Source organism: Taurulus bubalis (assembly GCF_910589615.1).
Source record: "Taurulus bubalis genome assembly, chromosome: 17".
Lineage (NCBI taxonomy): Eukaryota > Metazoa > Chordata > Actinopteri > Perciformes > Cottidae > Taurulus > Taurulus bubalis.
The window spans coordinates 20,865,362-20,890,962 of record NC_136605.1 but is presented as its reverse complement, the minus strand read 5'-3'; the positions used below and the strand labels follow the sequence as shown (position 1 = coordinate 20,890,962).

The window sequence follows — 25,601 nt, the reverse complement described above, 5'->3', positions numbered from 1 at the left end:
ACAGATGGATGAAGAACAGTACACCAGATATGATGAGGAGGGTGTAGGTGGGTCTGTGTCATCAGAACTAACGATGAAGCCGATTATTACTACCGGCTCCTTCCACTGCACATGTGGAGATACAATTTCCCATCATGTTCCCCATTATGTTTCCTATCAGACAGACAGAGACAGATATTTGGAGAATATTTTTTACGTGAATCTGAAATCCTGCGGAGGGAAAGAAACGGTTTATAAATCAGCATGTTTACGTCATTTATCCCCGTTTATCAGCTTGTGTTTGTTTGTATGTGTAGATCCACTGCGGACCTTCACACCTCCAGGAGTCTTCACTGGTAAACAGATTCCTAAAGTACGGACCAGGTTAAAGTGAAGTCAAAGCTTCAGAATTAGAATCAGAACCATGTATTGCCATGTATGTTTTCACATACAAGGAATTTGTCCTGGCGGGAGATGCATAACATTTAACAATAGAGTGCAATAAATGGGAGCATGAATATTTACAATTGGATCTACAGTAGAATATACAAATGTAAGTGTAAAGCAAAGTGGCAAGTGTATTTAAATCTGAGGTGTGGAGGGATGTGCATGGGAGTGAACGGTAGGAAATTGTCTGGGGTGACAGAGTCAGTCAGTGGGGGACCCGGGCTCTGTTGATGAGCCAGAGGGTCGACGGGAAAAAACTGTTTGTGTGTTCATGTGTTAAAACTGCATTCTCTCTCCTGACCACCAGGGGGCGACTCCTCTGTTTGTATAGAAGTTTACTCTTCATGTGTTAAAGCTGCATTCTCTCTCCTGACCACCAGGGGGCGACTCCTCTGGTTGTATAGAAGTTTACTCTTCATTTGTTAAAGCTGCATTCTCTCTCCTGACCACCAGGGGCGACTCCTGCCTTTTACCTCCTGTCTCCTACCTCTTGCCTCTTGCCTCCTGTCTCCTAGCTCCTACCTCCTGTCTCCTACCTCCTGCCATGGCTTCTAATGCCCCTCCACTCTACCTCCTTCTGCTTCATGGATCGTGGTCCATGCCAACTACTCATTATATGAATAATGTCTGTCATATTCATGTAATGTGCTGTAACTCTGTTGTTGTTCATTCTGGTCACATGACATCTATCCTCCTCTGTTGCTCTCCTGAAGGGTTCTTCCTGTTTTCCCTGTGAAAGCGTTTTCTCTATCTTTATTTGGGGAGTTTCTCCTGATCCGATGTGAGGTCCTGGGACAGGGAAGTTATGTGTACAGATTGTAAAGCCCTCCGAGGCAAATTTGTGTTTGTGATTTTGGGCTATACAAAATCAACTGAATTGAATTAAGTCATGTGACCCTTGTTTTAAGGGGGGGGGGGGGGGGGGGGGGGACAGGGATGATGCATACATTAAACAGGTTCAACAGGTTTTTATTTAATTTACAGAAAGCTGTTCTTGCTCCCATCGTCCAGCAGGTGGCGGCAGGAGTCCTCCACGTTGAACCGGGAAAAGAAGAAGAATGGTGTAGTTCCTCTTCCGTCCAGCGGCGGCAGCGCCGAGCTGCCGCCGCAGCCAAAAAGAAGAAGAAACAACGAGCCGTTTAACCCGCCAGTCTACGGTTTAAACCAGTTCACCTGAGCTCAGTCAGACTGGTTTCACGAGTCCACATCCGTCTGACGTCAACACAAACCGAGCCGAACCGGAAGTGAGACTGTTTAACTGTATGTGCCGGTCACCACATCGCAGTGCGCAGGCGCAGTCCGTCATCCCGTCGCCAAGGAGACGGTTAGTTGATTCTGACCCACGAGGATTCTTTACCCGCTTCAGGTGAGCTAGTACTTCTACACTGTAGTTTCGTACTTTTACTACTAACAGAGTACTTCTACACTGTGGTATTGGTACTCTTACTACTAACAGAGTACTTCTACACTGTAGTATTAGTACTTTTACTACTAACAAGTACTTCTACACTGTATTATTAGTAATTGTACTACTAACAGACTACTTCTACACTGTGGCATTAGTATTGTTAGTACTAACAGAGTACTTCTACACTGTGGCATTAGTATTGTTACTACTAACAGAGTACTTCTACACTGTGGCATTAGTACTTTTACTGGTATCTAATGTGGTCATGTCATCAAAGCAGCGGACCTGGATGACATCATCATGACATCACAGCGTGATGTCATCGACTTCTCAGCGCTGGAGAGCGAGCTGCAGGAGGCGGTCCAGTCTGAGCGGCGACAGCAGAGAGAGAACCGGGCCAAGCTCAGGGCCGTTAGCCAGGGGGGCTCCTACAGCCAGTTCAGGTGAGACCAGGTCCTGGAGCCCTACTGGTCCTGGACCCACTTCAGGTCTTGAACGCTGCATGACAGTAGCGTGTGTCTGTCCCACAGAGACCTGGTCTTGAACGCAGCATGGCAGTAGCGTGTGTCTGTCCCACAGAGACCTGGTCTTGAACGCAGCATGACAGTAGCGTGTGTCTGTCACACAGGGACCTGGTCTTGAACGCAGCATGACAGTAGCGTGTGTCTGTCACACAGGGACCTGGTCTTGAACGCAGCATGACAGTAGCGTGTGTCTGTCCCACAGAGACCTTGTCCTGACCTGCCACCTGACCCCTCTGGAGAAGAGCGATAAAGACGGAGCTCCTCGGAAACAGCCCTGGAACCCGGTCGCCCCGAGCAACCAGTGATGACGTTTATTCTACTGTGATAATAAAACTTTATATAGTATATTATATAGTATTATAATAAAATGTAAAGAAACTTATGATTCTTTTATTCTTTAAAGCTTTTTGTGTTTGTATTGTGTGTGTATATATATATAAATATATATATATATATACTAGATATGTGTGTGTGTGTATGTATGTATATATATATACACTATATTATATAGTGTGTGTGTGTGTATATATACACATATATATTATATTTATATATAAACTATATTATATATATATACACACTATATTTTATAATATAGTGTGTTTGTATATATATTTATATATATGGTACATCAGAGGTACTAGTACTTTTGATGTAGTACTACATGTTGTATACTCTGCTACATCAGAGGTACTAGTACTGTTGATGTAGTACTACATGTTGTATACTCTGCTACATCAGAGGTACTAGTACTATTGATGTAGGACTACATGTTGTGTGTACTCTGCTACATCAGAGGTACTAGTACTATTGATGTAGTACTACATGTTGTATGTACTCTGCTACATGAGAGGTACTAGTATTATTGATGTAGTACTACATGTTGTATGTACTCTGATACATCAGAGGTACTAGTACTGTTGATGTAGTACTACATGATGTGTGTACTCTGCTACATCACAGGTACTAGTACAGTTGATGTAGTACTACATGTGTGTACTCTCAGGTCTCTGAGTGAAACAGGAAGTGGTTTGAGCTGAGCAGGTTCACACAGAGGAAGAAACACAGGCAGGAGGTCTCACTCTGACTCTTTCAAAGAGACTAATCCCTCACAGAGGTTCCTGGGGCATTCTGGGACATCCAGGAGTCTTCAGAGACGTTTCTTTGGCTCCATCAGACAAAAAAGCCACTCAAGTTAAAACGAGACACTAACATGAACTATTGCATGCATCTAATATTAAATATGGGCTGTAGTTCAGTGATATTTAAATCAATAAACAATAATATAACAAAGAGTGTGATTCCCTAAAAGGAGTTTAGTATTCACAGGGAGTGAGACCTCTTCAGAAACAGAATCTTTGGCTGCAGGTCGCTGCTCGAGAAAAAAGTTGAGCTGAAGGTTTCCACAGAATGAAGGGGACTCTCTGAGAGACAGACAGGCTGAGAGAGAGAGAGAGAGAGAGAGGCTGAGAGAGAGAGACAGACAGACAGACAGAGAGAGACAGACAGACAGACAGACAGGCTGAGAGAGAGAGACAGACAACACTAGTGGCTCCACTTGTTCTTCACACTTGAACTTCTACAATTTCTATTTGAAGTATTTCTGGTGAGTTTTTAAAGTTGTATAATTATTTATCACATTTCATTGAGGTTACAAATAAACTGAATTGAATTTCAGTTTTCAAAAGTACTTTTAACTACTGGAACAAGTGTTCAGTAAAAGTATCAGTATTGCATTATAAAGTGAGTAAAAGTACAAGCCGTGACTAGAAGTACAAGCCGTGAGTAGAAGTACATGCAATTGACGTGTTAAACAGAGTAAAGAGAAGCAGAGGAAAAGGAACACAGAACTTCATGTGAGGGAAACGAAAGGAAACTAACATTATAGTATTGTATATTATACATAATAATATAAAACCACATCTCGTCTGAATCAGCGATGAAGGAGCAGAATGGTAAAGAGGAAGTGATGAAGATGATGGAGGAGCAGAATGGTAAAGAGGAAGTGATGAAGATCATGGAGGAGCAGAACTTTAATGAGGAAGTGATGAAGATCATGGAGGAGGCTCCGTCCGCCAGGAGGGCTCTGCTGGAGAACCACAACAACCTGCTGCATGTGGCCGAGTACTGCCACAACAACTACCTGCAGGTTAGTAATACTACCAGTACTACTACTACAACAACCTGCTGCAGGTGGCTGAGTACTGCCATCACAGCTACCTGCAGGTTAGTACTAACTGACAGAAAGTATTCATATAATAAGTAGTAGACATGGACCATTATCCATGAAGCAGAAGGAGGTAGAGAGGAGGGGCATCAGCAGGGCCATAATGGCAGGAGGTAGGAGGTAGGAGGCAGGAGACAGGAGGTAAGAGGTAGGAGGCAGGAGGCAGGAGGTAGGAGGTAGGACCGGCTCCAGACACAACCACGATCCATGGAAACTTAAGGCCAGAAAGTACAGAGACTGAACCTGAACCAGCCCTAACTATAAACAACAGGGTTACAGCAGTTTCCCCCTGTTTCCATTCTTTGTGCTAAGCTAGGCTAACCGTTTCCCTCTGTCTTTAGTTTTATGCTAAGCTAAGGCTAGCTGTTTCTCCCAGGCTTCAGTCTTTTTACTAAGCTAGGCTAGCTGTTTCCCCCTGTCTTTAGTTTTATCCTAAGCTAAGGCTAGCTGTTTCCCCCTGTCTTTAGTTTTATCCTAAGCTAGGCTAGCTGTTTCCCCCTGTCTTTAGTTTTATGCTAAGCTAAGGCTAGCTGTTTCCCCCTATCTTCAGTCTTTGTGCTAAGATAGGCTAGCTGTTTCCCCCTGTTTTCAGTCTTTGTGCTAAGCTAGGCTAGGTGTTTCCCCCTGTCTTCAGTCTTTGTGCTAAGCTAGGCTAACAGTTTCCCCTGCCTCCTGTCTTTGTGCTAAGCTAAGCTAACCCGCCCTGTGCCCATGTGTCAGTCAGGTGATGGCTGTCTGAAGGCGTTGGAGGAAACTAAGAACTTCACCACCCAATCACTGGCCAGCGTCGCCTACCAGATCAGCACGCTGGCCAGTAGCGTGCTGAGTCTGCTGGATGCTCAGGCCAATCAGCTGCGTCACATGGAGTCTTCCATCAACCTCATTGGTCAGGTGAGCCCCGCCTCCACCACCGGATATCAGTGTCATTAAAAGGGCCGCGCTGCTGTTTTCATGTTCATGTTTTGGTAAATCTTGCTCATATGGTGCTGGATGTTCACAGTTATGATCAAAATATCTTTTAAAAGTGATTTTTTTGCAGATATACATTTTTTTCCCAAGACTTTGCTGAACAAATACATACAATAAACCCAAGTATTGGAATTAATTTGGGGTTCCTTCAACGACTTAAACACAGGGAAAAAGAAAAAAAGGTCTAGAGACAAAATTGGTTCCAGGGTTCTTAAAGGACCACGCAGGAGTTATTGATGAGCTGACGTCTGATTGGTTCCTTCTGTATGTTCCCTCTTTCCAAGTGCTGAGAATACCGATGTGTGTGTGTGTGTGTGTGTGTGTGTGTGTGTGTGTGTGTGTGTGTGTGTGTGTGTGTGTGTGTGATAATAGCCTCCTCTCCATCAGAGAGGGCCTGACTGGATGAATGGAGCCTCTGTTCTCTGGCTGCTTTGTTGTGTTCTCTACAGTGATTTAGTCGTATGAGAGTTCTGCATTCCTTCATCTCTTATTTGATCTGCTTTTATTTAATAAATAATCTCTTATTTAATGTATTTTATTTACGATATTTGTTTTTACGTTTAATAACTATAACGTTTAATAACTGTAACGTTTAATAACTACAACGCTTAATAACTGTAATGTCTTAAATCTGAGATAAAAACAGAGGAAACATAATTATTAGAGGATCTTGATCAACTTCAGGTTCGATTTTAAATTTTATCTTTGAACACATTTTTCTGTACAGATCAACCTTTGACTCATGAAATGTGTTCCCAGGCTGAGAGCACATGTTGGATTACATGTTGCTCTGCATTAATTCAATTCAATTTATATTGTATAGCCCAAAATCACAAATTTTGACTCAAAGGGCTTTATAATCTGTACACATACGACACAATATGGTACTATAAGCTCTCTAGTGGGGTAATATGGTACTATGAGCACTCTAGTGGGGTAAAATATAAACTGAGATCAATCTGATGAATAGGACTTAAACTATCTTAGTGCGGTACCTTTAATACCAATCGACTGGTCTAGTTTCTGCAATAAGATGTCATGGTCAATGGTGTCGATTGCTGCACTGAGGTCTAACAAGACCAGAACAGAGACAAGTCCTTTATCAGCACTAAGGTCTAACAAGACCCTATCTGATGCAACTAGAAGGTCATCAGTGCTGTCTCTGTATTATGATGCTTTCTAAATCCTGACTGAAAGTCTTCAAATAAACTATTGTTATGTAGAAAGTCACACAACTGACTTGCGACTACCTTCTCCAGTATTACATTACATTTATCTGACACTTTTATCCAAAGCAACGTACATTTTTGCTCTATAAGCCGTAGACACAGCAACGGGGTGTTAAGTGTCTTGCTCAAGGACACATCAACTTGGACTAGCGGAGCCGGGCTTGAACCACCGATCCTCTGATAGGAAGACGGGCATGCTAACCACTGAGCCATAGTCACCCAACATTAACTTAGAGAGGAAGGGAAGATTATAGATAGGTCTGTAGTTAGCCAACACCTCTGGATCAAGAGTGGGCTTCTAAAGAAGAGGTTTAATTACAGCCACTTTAAAAAACTGTGGCACATAAGATAAAATAAGATAATCCTTTATTAGTCCCGCAGCAAGGAAATTGCAGGATTACAGCAGCAATGCACACAATAGCTATATATTATTATAGCAATAATATATACAAACGGAATAAAAAGTACAGTCCAGTCCAGTTTGTTGTTCAAGAAACACCCAGGTACTCATAAGACTTCACAATCTCAATGTCCAGTCCCTGTATGTTCACTGGTACCACCACTGGAAGTCCACCACCAGCTCTTTAGTCTTTCTAGAGTTTATCTGGAGGCGGTTCCACTGGCACCATCCTATAAAGTCCTGATTTTGTTCCCTGTATTCCCTGTCATAGTCGGCAGAGATGAGGCCGACGATTGCAGAGTCATCTGAGAACTTTTGGAAGGTAGCCGGTAGCAGAGTTGTGTTTAAAGTCATAGGTGTATGTGGAGAAGAGGAATGGTGCCAGAACGGCTCCTTGTTGGGCTCCTGTGCTGCAGAACACCCGGTCTGACACACACCTCCATATCCGCACATACTGTGGATGGTTGGTGAGGTAGTCCAGGGTCCATGCAGTGAGGTGGTGCTCCACCCCGGTCTGCTCCAGCTGGTCCCTCAGAAGTGAAGGCTGGATGGTGTTGAAGGCACTGGAGAAGTCGAAAAACATGACTCTCACGGTGCTTCCAGCCTTTTCCATGTGAGAGAGGCATCTCTGTAGTAGGAAGATGAGGCATCATCCACCCCGATGCCAGACTGGTAGGCGAACTGAAGTGGGTCCAGGGATGAGATGGACAAGGACCAACCTCTCCATGACCTGTTAGTAAAGACCCATTGATAATAGCTAGTAGAGAGGCGCTAATTAAAGGTAAAACCTCTTTAAGCAGCCTCATCGGGATGGGGCCCAGGAGGCAGGTAGAAGGTTTAGAAGTAGAAACAGTTGAAGACAATTGGTCAAGGTTGATGGGAGAAAAGCCAGCCAAACACACATCAGGGCCCACAGCCTCCATGACCGCTCCACCTGGGGATGGACCGGCAGTGGCCGAGGCCAGGATTACAGGAGACATTAACGTGTTGTTGGATCACATGTTCCTCTGCATTAACGTGTTGTTGGATCACATGTTCCTCTGCATTAACGTGTTGTTGAACCGGTTCCCCTCCAGACGGTGGAGATGCACAAAGAGAAGGTTTCCCGGAGAGAGATCGGCGTCTTCACGGCGGTGAGACGAGTCCCACGCAGCCACAAGATCCTCCTTCCTCTTCAGCCTCCTGCCGCTACACAGCCCCGCCCCCCATACAGCCGGCAACCAATCAACTACCAGCAGCTGGACTGTCTCGGCCACGGCATAAAGGTAACACACACACAAACTCACACATGCACATATTGTCCAACAGGTGCATCGCATAACCCTTCTGTTCTAACTCTTCTGTACTAACACTTCTGTACTTAACCATCTCTACTAACCCTTTTGTACTAAACCTCCTGTACTAGCCATCCTTTAGTTCCTTTAGTTCAGTTTTCTCTGAGGGCTATTCTAAAATAGTTACTGTAGAGTCCTTAAGCCTCATATTCGGTTGGTTTGAATCAGCAGTATTATATAGAAAAGACACACAGCAGAATTAAGGGAAGACACAAAAACAAGAAGCAGAAGTGAAGTTTAGTTGCGAGTGAAGTCTATGCTGTGAGATGCTAACAGGAAGTCTCGGTGGCTGCAGCAAAACCACGAGAACAGAAGTGAACTGCAGTAAACGTTCCTCAAAATCTTCCTTCACTGCGACGCGTGACGTGATTTTATATTTATTTAAGATTATTTCCTCCCAAGAGTCTCAGACCATCAGCTTTGTTGCTGCAAACTACTGTAAACTACACCCCTATATACAGTAAACTACTGTAAACTACACCCCTATATACAGTAAACTACTGTAAACTACACCCTTATATACAGTAAATTACTGTAAACTGCACAAAAATACACAGTCAACTTCAGTAAACTACTGTAAACTGTACCCCTGTACACAGTAAACTACTAAACTTGAACAATCACAATACTGGAGTGGAAACACAGCATTTCACTGAACAATATAGAGACATATATGAGTGAGAAGTGATGGAGGACAAAACAAAGTAAATATGTTTATAATAAGTTCATCTGAAGTTAATGTGAATCTTCAATAGTCTCAGTCTGTTTGAATCTTCTTCCAACAGAAGAAGACCAACTGTGTGACTGTTTTATTGTATTTGTTACGGCTGCTGGTGTTCAGCCAACACACAGTTCAGACTTTCAACTCACGCACACACACACACACACGCACACACACACACACACACACACACACACACACACACACACACACACACACACACACACACACACACACACACACACACACACACACCGCAGAAGTAGTCTTTGTAGAGCGTGGGAAAATGTTTAGAGAGACTAATTAGAGCTGCTGAGGCCTAAGAGACTCTATTGAAGCTCTCTCTCACACACACACACACACACACACACACACACACACACACACACACACACACACACACACACACACACACACACACACACACAATAACACAATCGTGTCTCCCCCCCAACAGGTTTCTGGGAAACAGTCAGACCGAACAGGAACGATCCGCAAACATGGCGCCTCGACCAGGTTCAGTGTGACTCTACTGTGTTTCTTTTAATGATAACTTCCTGTTTCATCTCAAACATGTCTAACAAGGATGTGTGTGTGTGTGTGTGTGTGTGTTTCAGGTCCACCAAACCTCCGGAGCCCGTGCAGTGCCCGGTGGCGCCCCCTGTCAGCGGGTAATAACCCTGAGTGTGTGTGCTCTTGTCCATCACTCTTTGTGAGGACCCATTCAGGTTGACTTTCACAATAAAAGCCTCTCTGAACAGAGTCCTTACAAATTATCAACACTTAATATTCAAGTCTTTAATAAATCTTTTCAGTAGAAATATAAGAACATGATTTGAACATGATGGATCACACTTTATATTGATTCATTACCTCTTTCTCAGCTCTAGTTTTGGGAAACCCGTGGCTCCGCCCACCATTCCCATCACCTACCAGGCTCCACCTGATGGTGACATCATCACCACGCTGCTGGACGATGTCCCGCCTCCTCCTCCTCCGACAGCGAATGAAATGTCAGCCCAGGATGATGATGCCGCTGCACCTCCTCCCCCGGATTTTTCTGGAGAGATGGTGTCTCTGCTCCCTCCTCCACCTCCCCCACCTCCTTCAGAGGCTCCGACCAATTACAGCGCTCCTCCACCGGCTCCGCCCCTCAGCCTCGAGACAGGTGAGGCTGAAACAAAAACAGTAATTGGATGTAAATAATCTTCATGGTAACCAAATCTTAGCCAAACCACTTCAATCTATCATTGGTCAAACTGGGTGACATCACGATGACATCACATCTCTTCTGTCTCCTTAGTGGTGGAAGAGAGCAGCTTCCCCCCTCCTTCTCCCCCTCCTCCCCCTCCTCCCTCTGATGATGACGGCTTCCCTCCGTTCCCCAATGAAGCCTCAGAGATGCTAGCCCCGCCCCCTCCCCCTCCACCCAACCAGGAAGTAGAGGGTACCTGTCTGTCCGTCTTGTTTCGTATGCGGCCGTGTGGTCAGTGTGTTTATACCTTGCATAAAGAAAGTAGCACTTTAGTAGCACTTACTTATAGCACTTTGTAGTTTGGCTTTCTTGAAGAAATTGTACTTTCTTGATTATTGTTGTTCTGCGTTTGTTCTCATGGTTGAATGGACTTATTGTAAGTCGCTTTGCATAACTGCTGAAGACAAACTCTTCCTCACAGCTTGGTGTTAGTGGTGAACTCCTCCCAAGTTCTCGGGTCCTTTGAGAAGACAATGAACTCTCTCTCTCTCTTTCTCTCTGTTTCTTCTTCTTTTATGGTACTTTTTCTGTCGTTTTCTTTTCTGCCGTTTTCCTCTTAGCTTCTTCTTCTGTGGTATTTTTCTTCAGTGACCCTTGCACCCAGGAGGAGTCGCCGCCGTCGCTCGCCCCCTACCACTCGCTCTCTCTCTCTGAGGGTTCGCTCTGGCCCCGCCTCCCGCAGCAGTTTTACACGCTCTCTCTTCCTACCTGCTGTCCAATCACGTAAGCTGACAGAGGGAAGTCACTGTCATCCAATAGAAAAAAAATACTCCACAGAATTAATACACCTGAAGATACAGGTGTGAGAAGTTAGGGCTCCTAAAGAAAGGACGTTTTTGAGTAAGTTGTAGGGCTTGTTGAGGAAGTTCTAACAGCACTTGAGAAGGATAGAGGGCCTTTGGGGAAGTTGTACGTTTCCCCTAGGAAGTAAGGATGTTCTTGAGAAAGTTAAAATAAACTTGGAGGATGGTAGAGGTACTAATGGTCCTTGGGGATGTTATGTGTACCAAGAGTCCTTGAGGATGTTAGACATGCTAGGAGTGAATGAGAATAGTAGGGGTTCAAGTAGTTCTTGGGGAAGTTAGGGATACTGGGAGTTTTTGGGGAAGTTAAGGATACTAGAAGTTCTTCGGGAAGTTAAGGAAAATATGAGTTATTGGGGAAGTTAAGGATATTAGGATAGTTCTTTAAGGATACTAGGAGTGAGCCAGAGAGGCTCATTTTCATCTGCGGTCCCTGACCAGATTTTTTTTATGGCAGCCTGAAATTACAAAATTTCCAATAACATAATTCAACTAAGATTCATCGATAGACAGACAGTAACGTATAGACAAAACTAATTCACATCAAAGCAAAAATAAAAGTGTCTTGGGGAAACTAGTTAGATCCTAGTTAAGGATACTAGGAGTTCTTGGGCCCAGTTAAGGATGCTAGGAATTCTTGGAGAAGTTAAGGATACTAGGAGTTCTTGGGGATGTTAAGGATACTAGGAGTTATTGGGCAAGTTAAGGATACTAGGAGTTAGGATGTCAAGAATACTAGTAGTTATTGGGGGAGTTAAGGATACTAGGAGTTCTTGGGCAAGTTAAGGATACTAGGAGTTCTTGGGTATGTTAAGGATATTAGGAGTTCTTGGGTACGTTAAGGATACTAGGAGTTCTTGGAGAAGTTAAGGATACTAGGAGTTAGGATGTCAAGCATACTAGTAGTTATTGGGGATATTAAGGATACTGGCACCTCTTGTGGATGTTACGGGTACTAGGAGTTTTTGGGGGCGTTAAGGATACTAGGAGTTCTTGGGGAAGTTAAGGATACTAGTAGTTCTTGGGGATGTGAAGGATACTAGGAGTTTTTGGGAAGTTAAGGGTACTAGGAGTTCTTTGGGAAGTTAAGGGTACTAGGAGTTCTTTGGGAAGTTAAGGGTACTAGGATTAGGCTTAAATGTTCCTAAGGTTTCTGAAGTACTCAAGAGGGTTATGTTTTTTTTTACGTCGTAAGGGAGTTGTTTCGGTCCTGGAGACCTGGATAAGGAGAAAGTTACATAAAGGTTTCAGGCCTTTATTTGATCAGATGATTTTCTGTGATAGGATCTATAGATTGTCTATGAATACAGATGATCCCTACCTATTGTGGTGCTAATTCCTACTGATTCTCTCTGTCTGTCTGTCAGTGATGATCCCCCCTCCTCCCCCCTACCCTCCCCCCCATGCTCCTCCCTCCTTCTCCTCCTCCTCCACCCTCCTTCGACGCTCCTCTTTCTCATCTCGACTTTGCTTACCTGCTCGCCTCGAACACCTGGGTAAGAAAACACACAAATACTACTGTTAGTATGTAGCTAGTATTCTATTACTGGTAGTAGAAGTACTAGTCCTAGAGGTAGACAGTTTTGTAGAAGTAGTAATTAACAGTAATTAATGTGACCCTATTACAGTTGTAATAGCAGCAGCAGGATTACTACACATCACTAGCAGTAGTACTACACATCAGCAGTACACACACGACCCCTGAAAACTATCAGCTTCGCATCTTTTTGTCAAAGCCCCGCCTCCTCAGACCTGATTGGCCATTCACAGCTGTCACTCACAGGACCTCTGTGCTCTTAGATCTAGAGCTCCCAGCCCTGCCTCCCCCTCTCCTATTGGATGATGAGGATGGTTTTGATGACCTCATGCCGCCCCTCCCTCCACCAGTGGACTACGACACAGACGCCCCCGAACAATACCTGGAGCAAGGTACTATAACACTGGTGCACACACACACACACACACACACACACACACACACACACACACACACATATATTTATATATATATATATATATATATATATACATATATATATATATGTGTATATATATATGTATATATATATATATATATATATATATATGTGTGTATATATATATATATATATATATATATATATATATATATATATATATATATATATATATATATATATATATATATATTATACCGATACTAGAAAGGTGTTACAATATCCTGCTGTTCAGTACCCCATTTTATTAGTACTGGTACTTGAAGTATGATAAATGTACAAATGTACCAATAATATTAAGTTCACCATCTTTTCTGAATCTGTCCAAGCAGCTCCTGTAATACAGCAAACACATGATCCACCTGTTAAAGTATTGTTTTCCTTGTTTCTCAGTAACACAAGAACGGTTTTACAAAGCTGTGTATTTTGATACCTTGTCTATTTAAAGTCAGTTTAAAATCTAGTCTGTTTAAAGTATGTTTAAAGTCTATTTAAAGTATATTTAAAGTCTATTTAAAGTCTATTTAAAGGCGTCTGCAGATGCATAAATGCAGTTCTCCTGTGTGTCCAGTGGAGGCGCTTTACAGTTACGAGGCCTCCAAACCCGACGACCTGTCGCTCTCAGTGGGCGACGTCATCGACCTGCTTCATCGCCACGCCAACGGCTGGTGTGAGGGGGTCCTCAACGGCAGCAGGGGATTCTTCCCCGGGAACTACGTCCAATCACGTGCCTCCAGTTAAACCCGAGTTCACCTGATAAAAGGTTCATTTCCATCAAAACCAACCAAACCAGTCGCAGTCTGTTTTATAATAACAGGGATTCATTCATAATCGACCTCTCCGACAGATTGAGAACATATACAATATGTACAGAATAAAGGAGTTGATTCCTTACAGAGTAATCTTCTACAGAAAGAAGTTTAAGCTCAGAAGTATAATGTATAATATGAAGTAGGCATGGCTCCAAAATGACTAATTTTACTTTGAATTACTTGTGCAAATGTACTTTCTTAAAGTCGCAGTAGAACAAACGACATAGACTGTGTCTGAAAAGTGTGTTTGTGAAGGAAAACTTTCAAAAAACATCAGAAAACAAATGTCAACATACTAAAGTAAAAGTAGTAATGCCACAGTGTAAAATACCATATCAAAAGTACATGCACTTAAAGAACCAACAGTAAGTGCTCATTAAGCAGAATAATATATATTATATTTATTGATGCATTAATGTGTTCATCACTCATTTTAATGTCTTCATGTACTGCTGGTAGCTTAATCTATAATATTACATCTTCATTTACTATTAGAATAAGTAACTGTAACGGTCAGATTAATCCTGAATACCCTCAAATCCCGTTAATGACATTTATTATTATTTTCTGACATTTTATATGAAAACTAAAATAATTGCAGAGTATTCGATACAACTAATAATTGTAGAAGCTCTAATCTCAGTTAACTGTAAATTAATTTAATATTTAAATTCAAATAAAAAAAAAATTCTACTTTATCAACTGTTTCTCTTCTCGATTAATCGAATAAACTCTAATTTTAGAAAATAGTAAAACATATTTTCTAGTTTTTTGTTTAAATCTAAAGTTTTTTGTTTAAATTAAAACTTTCACAACAAAATATTATTTACTTTAATAGGACAAATTGTGTAAAATAGAATTTGAAAAGTGAAAAGCCTAGAAACTTGAGCTGTTTTCTTAACTGTTTTAAATCCTGTTTTCTCTGCATTATGTTTTGATGCTTTTAATGGTTTTATGTGAAGCACTTTGAATACAAATAAACTTGCCTTGCCTTCAAACTATCTATGAACTTTCTGTTTACTTTCAGAATGAACCTTTATTTAAAGCTGGGTCCTAATAACAGGACTTCCTGTGATATTTGCCTAAATGTAAAACCTGACGAGAGTTAATCAGATAATCTGTGAAACCTTTTAGTCTCTTCATGTTCGTAATAATGTGATCTCTTCATCTGTAAATCAGCGCTTGGGACCCGGCTGTCATCTTGAAAACAAGCCCCGCCCATCACCAACATGGTGGACGTCATGTGACCTTATTTTAGAATAAATATGTACGCAGAGATAAATGTTTTTATGACCTTATCTGAATTGTGCCATGAATGAAACTTGTTTTACTAACACAGCTGTGTACTCAGTACTCTACTGTTACACTGCTGCCCCCTGCTGGCCACAGACACAAACTACAGACCGATGGTTCAAACGGGTCAATAATCATCTGATATATGTTTATTTATAATCAATTCAGTCATAATCACTAGTTATTACAGTCAGTAAGGATCATTTAACATATGAATTATGTTTCATGATTAACATCATTTTATAATTTGTGTCTTCAAAGGATCAATAAATTAGTGAAGCTCTGTTGTTTCTTTGTCCACAGAATTAAATGAATGAATGAATATATACTTTATTAATCCCCAAGGTGAAATTTGTTGTCGGAGTAGCAATTTACAGACACAAAATAACAACAGGGATGAAAGATATGTACAGAGCAGAGAGCATTAATTTATGAAATTAAATTAAACTTAAACAATCGAGAAGTGCACAAATGCAAAGCATGTATGTGTAGTGTATATGAAGTGTGCATCAAAACAACAAGAAATACAAATGAAACGTCTGCATCATGAAGTCCAAACTTCAAATAAAAGATCAGTGAGAAACAACATGCAAGTTTATATATAAGTATATATAAGTATATGTAAACGAGACATATTGATTAACCTTTTAGATTTAAGCTTTGATATGACGACAAACAGAATGTGAGTGTTTGTAGATCTTACTGGGCCCAACTAGATCTTACTGGGTCTTAATGGGCCCAACTAGATCTTACTGGGCCCAACTAGATCTTACTGGGTCTTACTGGGCCCAACTAGATCTTACTGGGTCTTAATGGGCCCAACTAGATCTTACTGGGCCCAACTAGATCTTACTGGGTCTTAATGGGCCCAACTAGATCTTACTGGGTCTTAATGGGCCCAACTAGATCTCACTGGGTCTTACTAGGCGTAAAGGAGTTGATTAATCATAGTGTGTTACTCAGTATTCTGAACCCTAAAGTCACTTCATATCTGATCGCCCTTTAGACTTGATGCGTTCATCGACTCCACCTCCTGGTCCTCCTCCCGCCTGATCAAGTGTGAAGGACCAGGAGGCGGTGGTCGATTACCGCTTCCTGGTCCTCAAAGAACGTGCAGAATTTGTTTCTGCTCATTGAGTGCAGGAATAATTCAACATTCAACATTTTTAATGAGCTCCGTTCTTCTCTCATCCGCACAGTAAGAAGACACAAAATACTTCAAAGATGGTAAAAAATCTTTATTGTCAGTTATCAAAATGTTTTCAAGTCATAAAAAATACATAAATAGTTTGTTCATAAATAGAAACATAAATATAGATAAATAAATAAATAGAACAATGGTAGAAACCAAACCATTCTCTCACAGAGAAACAGAATACATGTCAGTCACAGAAGAGCAGCTGTTTCGGAGTCGCTGTAGAGCGCCTCCTGCTGGCTGTAGAGCGCCTCCTGCTGGCTGTAGAGCGCCTCCTGCTGGCTGTAGAGCGCCTCCTGCTGGCTGTAGAGCGCCTCCTGCTGGCACCAGCCGAGTCCACAACGGCGCCCATCAGCAGGTCCAACTGGTCCAGGTGCAGTTTACTCTCCTTCCTGATCAGCTCCCAGGACGCAGGACTACCACCCTGTACACAAATAACTACACTCAGTACTACTGCTTATACCACCCTGTACACAAATAACTAGAGTCAGTACTACTACTTATACAGCAACAGTACTTGTACTTACAGTAAGGTACAGAGTACTCTTCACCAGTCTCCGGTAGTATCTACTCAGTCGGCTGTTATTTCGGCTTTGAGTCGACACCTGAAGAAAAAAAAACATGAAGTTATATCAGTTGAAGTGTCAGCAGTGACTGGCCTGATAACAATTGAAGTGGCAGCAGTGACTTGGCCTGATAACAGTTGAAGTGGCAGCAGTGACTGGCCTGATAACAGTTGAAGTGGCAGCAGTGACTGGCCTGATAACAGTTGAAGTGGCAGCAGTGACTGGCCTGATAACAGTTCAAGTGTAAATATCAAAGGGCTGAAATGTCTCAGCAAGTGAATGCCCTGAAAGTACTTTAAGTATCCATTGAAGTAAAGAAAAGGAGATTGAAAGGAGTTGAAGTGTCTCTCTACTCACGCAGCTGTTCAGGCCGTCTATCTGTCTGTGGATGGTCATGAGGAAGTGTTCGGTCTTGACCGTATCCCACATAGCAGAGGAGCGGTTGCCGTGGCGGTAGAGACCAGCGATCAGCTCCAGACTGTTTCTGACGAAGGCCAACTGGGACTCTACCTCTACCTACAGAGACGGACAGGTGTGAGTATTCTAGCTCTCTGATTGGCTGACAGAGCTGATGTCAGCAAAGTAAAAGTGTATATGTTTGTGTGTAACTTTTCTTAAAAAGTGTCAGAAGTGTGGTCACACATGTGAAATACTGAAAGAAGTTGAAGTGTCAGTTTAAATAAAATGTTGATTGATTGATGATCACCTTATCGCTCTTTATGCATTTGTAGAGTTTGTATGGAAAAGGAACTGGACTCTCCTCGTCCGTCAGCTGACCGCCCTGAGACACAGAGACACAACAACAGGTGAACCTTCATTCCTTTGTTTCCTTGTTATTGTCATTGTTAAAATTGCATATTTAAAAATGTAATAATCATGATAATTATTATTATTCTGAACACACAGGTTTAGATCAAATCTGTGTATGAATGTTTTCTACATATATGTAAACATATATTGTCTCTCCTTTGCTACACATGATATATATTTTAACATATAAAGAACATAACGTATGTGGTTTTAATACTTGTCCATAAATGTAAACATATATAGTCAAGTTGTATTATATATGTATGTAAACAAATAGTCTTTTAAATTATACCCATAAATGTCCATATTTTACTACATATTGTACTACATGTCCATCCAAGTCAGTAATAAAATACATATTGTGTGTTCCTTTATAAAGTTAAAGCTGTCGAGTAACGAACGAGTCAACGGCATCTTTAAAGGGCCAGTTCACAGTTTTTTACTGGACTACAGGAACACTGGACCACTAGACTACTGGACCACTAGACTACTGGACCACTAGACTACTACACCACTAGACTACTGGACCACCAGACTACTGGACCACTAGACTACCCAACCACTAGACTACTGGACCACTAGACTACTGGACCACTAGACTACTGGACCACTAGACTACTACACCACTAGACTACTGGACCACCAGACTACCCAACCACTAGACTACCCAACCACTAGACTACTGGACCACCAGACTACTGGACCACTAGACTACCCAACCACTAGACTACTGGACCACCAGACTACTGGACCACTAGACTACCCAACCACTAGACTACTGGAACACTAGACTACTGGACCACTAGACTACTACACCACTAGACTACTGGACCACCAGACTACTGGACCACTAGACTACCCAACCACTAGACTACTGGACCACTAGACTACCCAACCACTAGACTACTGGACCACTAGACTACTGGACCACTAGACTACTGGACCACCAGACTACTGGACCACTAGACTACCCAACCACTAGACTACTGGACCACTAGACTACTGGACCACTAGACTACTGGACCACCAGACTACTGGACCACTAGACTACTGGACCACTAGACTACCCAACCACTAGACTACTGGACCACTAGACTACCCAACCACTAGACTACTGGACCACTAGACTACCCAACCACTAGACTACTGGACCACTAGACTACTGGACCACTAGACTACTGGACCACCAGACTACTGGACCACTAGACTACCCAACCACTAGACTACTGGACCACTAGACTACCCAACCACTAGACTACTGGACCACTAGACTACTGGACCACTAGACTACTGGACCACCAGACTACTGGACCACTAGACTACTGGACCACTAGACTACCCAACCACTAGACTACTGGACCACTAGACTACCCAACCACTAGACTACTGGACCACCAGACTACTGGACCACTAGACTACTGGACCACCAGACTACTGGACCACTAGACTACCCAACCACTAGACTACTGGACCACCAGACTACTGGACCACTAGATCACTGCACCACTAGACTATTGGACCACTAGACTACCCAACCACTAGACTACTGGACCACTAGACTACTGGACCACTAGACTACTGGACCACTAGACTACTGGACCACTAGATCACTGCACCACTAGACTACTGGACCACTAGACTACCCAACCACTAGACTACTGGACCACTAGACTGCTGGACCACTAGATCACTGCACCACTAGACTATTGGACCACTAGACTACTGCACCACTAGACTACCCAACCACTAGACTACTGGACCAGTAGACTACCCAACCACTGGACCACTAGACTACCACCTGATTATGTCATCGTACTCACCATGTGCTGGACGAGGGTCAGAGAGGCGTTGCTCAGGTGACTGTAGTGTCTGAGCCAACCACAGCCGAGGCTGGGGGTCACGGCTCTGCAGAGGAGGAAGACGAGCAGGCTGGTCCAGCCGATCATGATGAAGGTGATGAAGGTGATGAGGATGGCGGCTGCAGGATGAGTGTTTTGTGTCCAACATGCTGCTGATCAGAGTCTTTTATTCCAGACAGGAAAGAGAAAACAATTGAGAGTGGGACTTTCTGGTTTTCACTTTCTACACACAAAAACACTGCGTGTATCCACAATATATCCGCAATATATTTATATAATGTGTATTTGTATTAATTTACTTTCATATGTATATTGTTTATATACTACTGCAGAAATATTAAATCCATTCATTATTGTGATGTGATTCATTCATGGTCAACTGTTCAAAACATCAGAATCACTCATTAAAAATAAGAAAAAATTCAGATAATAACATATTAAGTTATATATTATATTGTAAATTACATTTAATAGTATTATATAAAATATTTTGAAGAGGAATTATGAAAACCAGTTATTTTTATTAACTGTGTAGTTTATTTCCGTTGGGAAGATTTGCATTAATTTACTTTCATTTTCCAAAAGCAGCATTTCATCTGCTTCCGGTTTCTCTGGAGTTTTTTTGACGGTTTGATTGACAGCTGACGTCGTTTTCTGTTTCTGTTTTCCCTTTCTGGTCATCGAGGAAACTGTCGCTGGCGACGCAACGTGGTGACGTCATGAACGAGCGTCTGAATCCCAGAATGTGACTGAAGATCAACCAATCGATTAATTATTAATAACCCTGTTTATCGTTATTATTATTATTGTAGCCAAGGCTTATACTTTATAATAGTAATGAAATAATAACACGGAGACGGAAACCACTTTGTTTAGTTTGTGTGTATTGCTTTACAGACACTACTTCCGTTTTATCCTTCACAATAAAAGCCCCAGATACAGACACTGCTTCCTAGTGGACTGTTACAGTGGAGACTTTATGGACTTTACGTCACTATAACAGTTTGTATGGAAGCTATTATAGTACAAATATACATACATATACGTGTATATGTGTATATACACATATGTTTGTATATATGTGTATATGCACATATGTACATACATACATATATATATATATATATATGTATATATACATATATATATATATATATATATATATATATATATATATATATATATATATATATATATATATATATATACATATATGATATGATACAGATCATTCCTGCCCACTGCTATAAGACTTTACAATAATTCACCTCTGTCACTTTGTTTGTTTGGCTACATCCTTGCACTACTTTACGTTTTGTTGTGTTCGTAAATTTAACACTATTCATCTTTTTGCATAAAATTGTGCTTTAAAAAAAAATATATTTGATTGCTTACCTGTATATATAAATGTCCCTGTAGCAGAATAAATTATTTATCATTGAGAGATGAGTCCCGACTCCCCCTGAAAGTCCAACACAGCCAGAACCCGGAGGGTCCCTGGAGGACCCTGGAGGACCCTGAAGGGTTCCTTCATGCGGTCCGCCATAGGATCTTGCTGCCACACGAGATCCCCTTCTCCACACGGCCGATGGTGAGCCGGTCACAAAGTCAGCAGGAGAAGGTCAGCTAGACTCTCACACCAACTCAGCTAGACTCTCACACCAACATGCACATCGTCAGGACTCAGCTAGACTCTCATGAACATGCACATCGGCAGGACTCAGACTCTCACACATGAAAATGCACAGATAGGGAGTGAGAGTGAAAGGATACTTCATTGAATTATGGCAGTGTGGAGAGAAAGATGTCTTATCAATAGGGAGGCTACGCACTGTGTGTCTTCATGAGTTGAAGGTCACAGAAAACGGATAAGAGGACGCTTGTTAAAGAAACTTGGTGGGGGGAGAAAAGAATGTGTTAAGAAGGGATAGCCCATAAATCATGCTATTTCTCGGGAAGTTTAATGATAATGAGTATAACCAGATGGGAAATAGGGGCCACAAAAGGTTCTTCCGCAACATGATTTTATTCAATATAATATGAAGGGATATTCAAACCTGCAACAATTATAAGTGCAGTATTTGTTCCATCACACACCAGCCTCCCGTCCATGAGGTACAAAGTCAGGCGGTCATCTTCTAACTCACTGACCAGCTGATGAGGTCAGAGGCCTAGGGGATCCCTTGAGGGTCCCATGGATCCCCGCAGGATCCCTTAAGGGGCCCTGGGCGGGGGTGTCAAGAGGCTCCCTGCTTCCATGGAGGCATCAGTGGACCCTTTAAAGGGGATGCTGAAGTCAGGCATCTCAGAGCTCCCCTTGAAGATACTCGATGATACATTCAGTGGTCCATTGGGAAGGTGGTGCAGAGAAAGCCCTTCACAATAAAAGCCCCAGACACAGACACTGCTTCCTGTAACGCACCAGAACAGCTCTCACTATAAAGTCTGAATCACGAAATTATCATAATTTTTAATGTAAAGTTAATAAAACTATGTTAAATGCACTTTCGGCCTGACGGACGTGTTGTCACTTCCGCCTGCGTCGTCATTTGTCACTGTAGCAGGCCCCGCCCCTCCCCGGAAGCGCGGTAAACTATGTTTGCTCCGTGCGAAGAAGAAGAAGAAGAAGAAAAAAAAAAAGAAGAGTGTATACACCGGAGACTGAGCCGTTCCCGGCGGGGATTCGTCGCTAACACGGGCTCTCTGACGCCAGACTGGTCGAACCCCTTTTGAGCCCACAGAGGTCCAGATATTCGGTTCTGGACTCGACGAGGATCAGCTGTTGAATCAGCAGCTTCTCCTGGTCCTGCAGGTCTGATGGAGGTCGACATCCTGGAGTTCAAAGTCCCCGTAGAGAACCACAAGACCCTGTTTGTGTGGGACATCCAGCCGGACCACACGGAGGCCCAGGTCTACGTGAGTCCACATGGGGGTCAGATCTATGTCCTCACGGGTCCAGGTCTGTGAGTCCTCACGGGTCCAGGTCTGAGTGTCTCTGATCCCTCAGGCGGGGCTGCTGGACGTGTTCTCGTCCTTCGGGCCGCTCCACCTGCTGAAGGTGATCCCTAACGCCGCCCCCCAGCCCCGGGGGTTCTACGCCCTCCTGAAGTTCTACTCGGGGGTCCAGGCCTCGGCGGCCCAGCGGCAGACTGACGGACGCCCGCTGTTCCAGAACTCTCCGCTCAAGGTATTCATGGTCTTCCTCTCTGTGATGTCACGTGACCGCCACAATGGCAGTTGTAGTTGTTGGTCAGAAGGTGGCACTGTGGTTCAACATGAGGCTCAGAACCAACTAGTCCTCTTCTCTGTTTTCAGGTGAGGCTGAGCTCCAAACAAAGTCACTTCCTGTCTGACTCCAGCAGACCTCTGAGCCACGCCCACTGCGTGGAACTGGCCAATCACTGCTTGGGATTCAACGGCTGGACCTCTGACATCATCACAGTGAGAAAACACTTCCTGGGTTTCCACCTTTAACAGGAACAGACAGGTGAGTCGCCGGGACAACAGGTGACTTCCTGTCTGTCGTCCACAGCTGAAGGAGCTCACCAACGAAGAAGAAGAGGAGGAGGAGGAGGAGGAGGAAGGTAGAGGCAGACGGAGGAGGCTGAAGTTTGGTTGTCTGCTGCAGCTCTCCTTCCCTCATCACGGCCTGATGACCAGAGCAGCAGCCGTGGTGGAGGACAGCTTCACCTGCTCAGGTAGGACGCTTCACCTGTAGGACGCTTCATCGCGTCACCTGTAGGACGCGTCACCTGTAGGACGCTTCATCGCTTCACCTGTAGGACGCTTCATCGCGTCACCTGTAGGACGCGTCACCTGTAGGACGCTTCATCGCGTCACCTGTAGGACGCTTCATCGCTTCACCTGTAGGACGCTTCATCGCTTCACCTGTAGGACGCTTCATCGCGTCACCTGTAGGACGCGTCACCTGTAGGACGCGTCACCTGTAGGACGCGTCACCTGTAGGACGCTTCATCGCGTCACCTGTAAGACGCGTCACCTGTAGGACGCTTCACCTGTAGGACGCTTCATCGCTTCACCGATGGACCAGAACCCCGTCTCCAGGAGGTTAAAGACGTGTCCTTGTGGTCTCTGCAGGTCCAGATGTTCTGCTCCAGAACCGTAGTAGACTCCAGAAGAGGGTCAGAGAGAAAGCTCTGGTCCAGGCCTTCTCCTCAGTCCTGCTCATACTACTAGGTACTAGTACTGCTCGTACTACTAGGTACTAGTACTCGTGCTGCGGGTGTGTACATGTACACAGATCTCAGACCTGTGTCTCTGGGTCTTCAGGTGCTGGTAAAGTGATGGTGGAGCTCAAACAGACCTCGGATCAGTTCCTACCGGAGCCCACAGCAGGAGTCCTTCAGGTAAACTGACCTGGAATCAGGTTTTACAGACGAGCATCGAGACTTTATGGATGTCTGCTACATTATTGCAGACGAAGTAAACACAGTACTGCGTTTGTGTTCTTGTACATCAATAAGTATCAGGACTACTCTGTGTTACTCAGCCCTGCTCTTTGTCTCTCAGGTGAACAAGGTTTCCTGGAGGGAGGTGGCTGCTGATGAAGAGTGGGACCTGCCCGTCTCATAAAGATCTCTTGGGTCAACACTGATGCATTATGGGACTCACACTGTCACTGAACATCATTGTATATAAAAGTATAAATACTACTTCACATATGTGATCATAGTATTATTATTAACTAATAAATGTGATGCAATAACACCGTCCTCGAATCATTCAATCATCAGAAGAAAGTAATACGACAGAAAACTACCTTGAGTACTTTAATATCATCAGAAGGTAGTAATACAACAGATACAACTACTATATATATGACATATATAATATATATGTCATATATAATATTATATATGACATATATGAGTATAGTACATATACAAAATATGTATGTAATATATATATCCATATTATATATTAATATATAATTATATACATTATATATAATTATATATGTAATATGTGTATAATATATACATTATTCCAGTTCAGTGACAACAAAGATCAAAGACTTTACACACAAAACAGACACTGCTTTCAAGTGCTGTCGGAAATATCACAATAATACAAAATGGCAGTGAAAGGCTAAAAGTCACAGAGAACCGTTGTTATATTTCTAAAATAAAAACCACAGGATCCTTCAGCACCTGAAGGCACCACGAGCACAACGAGGCGGCCCTGAAGGCAGTGTCAACTTAAAGGAGCGCTGTCCCTTTAACTGAGTGTTCATGTTTCTGATCACTTCACCAATCAATGAACCTGGTGATCAGTGACGATCAATGGAACGCTCCACTGACTCCAGGTCTGTTTCAGGAAGCAGCTTCAGAACAGCTGATACTAGTCACCATGGCAACAGGCACATCAAGACACAACTTCCATTTGAATCCACTGGATGTCGAAAAACTATTTCATAGACTGATTATTGATTATAGATTAATTTTAAAGTCAGATAGAAGAAGAGTCAATTCCTTGTTTTAATTAATTGTTTCCTTATTGGACGATAAAGTGTTTACATATTTGTTCATCTTTAATCTGACGGGGACAAAACACAGATTTAAAATACATATATATATATATAAAAATATACATCATTTATATATATATATATATCAATATACATAATTTATAAATATGTTTATATATATATATATATATATACCAATATATATACATAATGTATATATTTATTTACATATAAACATACATATAATTGATATATATATATATAATAATATAAAAAAAGACAGGAGTTTTTATTGTGTGTAATATT

At 42.6% G+C, this 25,601-nt stretch overlaps 4 protein-coding genes across 4 annotated transcripts; 3 read left to right on the top strand and 1 right to left on the bottom strand.

Moving 5' to 3' along the window:
• Positions 1-1,776: 1,776 nt before the first annotated feature.
• On the top strand, positions 1,777-2,663 carry dnaaf19 (dynein axonemal assembly factor 19; the record flags this gene model as incomplete). Its single annotated transcript, XM_079232908.1, has 3 exons — positions 1,777-1,792; positions 2,112-2,277; positions 2,561-2,663. Exons 2-3 carry the CDS (start codon positions 2,135-2,137, stop codon positions 2,661-2,663), a joined length of 246 nt encoding a protein of 81 aa, XP_079089034.1. The 5' UTR covers positions 1,777-1,792; positions 2,112-2,134.
• Positions 2,664-4,375: 1,712 nt separating this feature from the next.
• Positions 4,376-14,095, top strand: abi3a (ABI family, member 3a; the record flags this gene model as incomplete). The annotated part of the gene is made up of 11 exons (XM_079232748.1): positions 4,376-4,507; positions 5,306-5,476; positions 8,260-8,448; positions 9,696-9,754; positions 9,856-9,909; positions 10,123-10,406; positions 10,542-10,685; positions 11,082-11,216; positions 12,664-12,792; positions 13,097-13,225; positions 13,844-14,095. The coding sequence occupies 11 exons, from the start codon at positions 4,376-4,378 to the stop codon at positions 14,011-14,013; spliced, it is 1,596 nt and encodes a 531-aa protein (XP_079088874.1). The 3' UTR covers positions 14,014-14,095.
• Positions 14,096-16,362: 2,267 nt separating this feature from the next.
• Positions 16,363-19,894, bottom strand: ifnphi1 (interferon phi 1; the record flags this gene model as incomplete). The annotated part of the gene is made up of 6 exons (XM_079232907.1): positions 16,363-16,472; positions 16,900-16,996; positions 17,100-17,177; positions 17,496-17,654; positions 17,845-17,919; positions 19,769-19,894. The coding sequence occupies 6 exons, from the start codon at positions 19,892-19,894 to the stop codon at positions 16,363-16,365; spliced, it is 645 nt and encodes a 214-aa protein (XP_079089033.1).
• Positions 19,895-22,423: 2,529 nt separating this feature from the next.
• rdm1 (RAD52 motif containing 1) lies at positions 22,424-24,452 on the top strand. Its single transcript, XM_079233538.1, has 7 exons — positions 22,424-22,723; positions 22,815-22,994; positions 23,123-23,248; positions 23,340-23,505; positions 23,906-24,004; positions 24,098-24,174; positions 24,338-24,452. The coding sequence occupies exons 1-7, from the start codon at positions 22,625-22,627 to the stop codon at positions 24,398-24,400; spliced, it is 810 nt and encodes a 269-aa protein (XP_079089664.1). The 5' UTR covers positions 22,424-22,624; the 3' UTR covers positions 24,401-24,452.
• The last annotated feature ends 1,149 nt before the right edge of the window (positions 24,453-25,601 follow it).

Bases quoted from the DNA above. Each gene is read 5' to 3' on its own strand.
- rdm1 (XM_079233538.1), top strand. From the start codon at position 22,625: ATGGAGGTCGACATCCTGGAGTTCAAAGTCCCCGTAGAGAACCACAAG. The intron at 22,724-22,814 runs GTGAGTCCACAT...CTGATCCCTCAG, and splicing joins ACACGGAGGCCCAGGTCTAC to GCGGGGCTGCTGGACGTGTT. The intron at 23,506-23,905 runs GTAGGACGCTTC...TGGTCTCTGCAG, and splicing joins GGACAGCTTCACCTGCTCAG to GTCCAGATGTTCTGCTCCAG.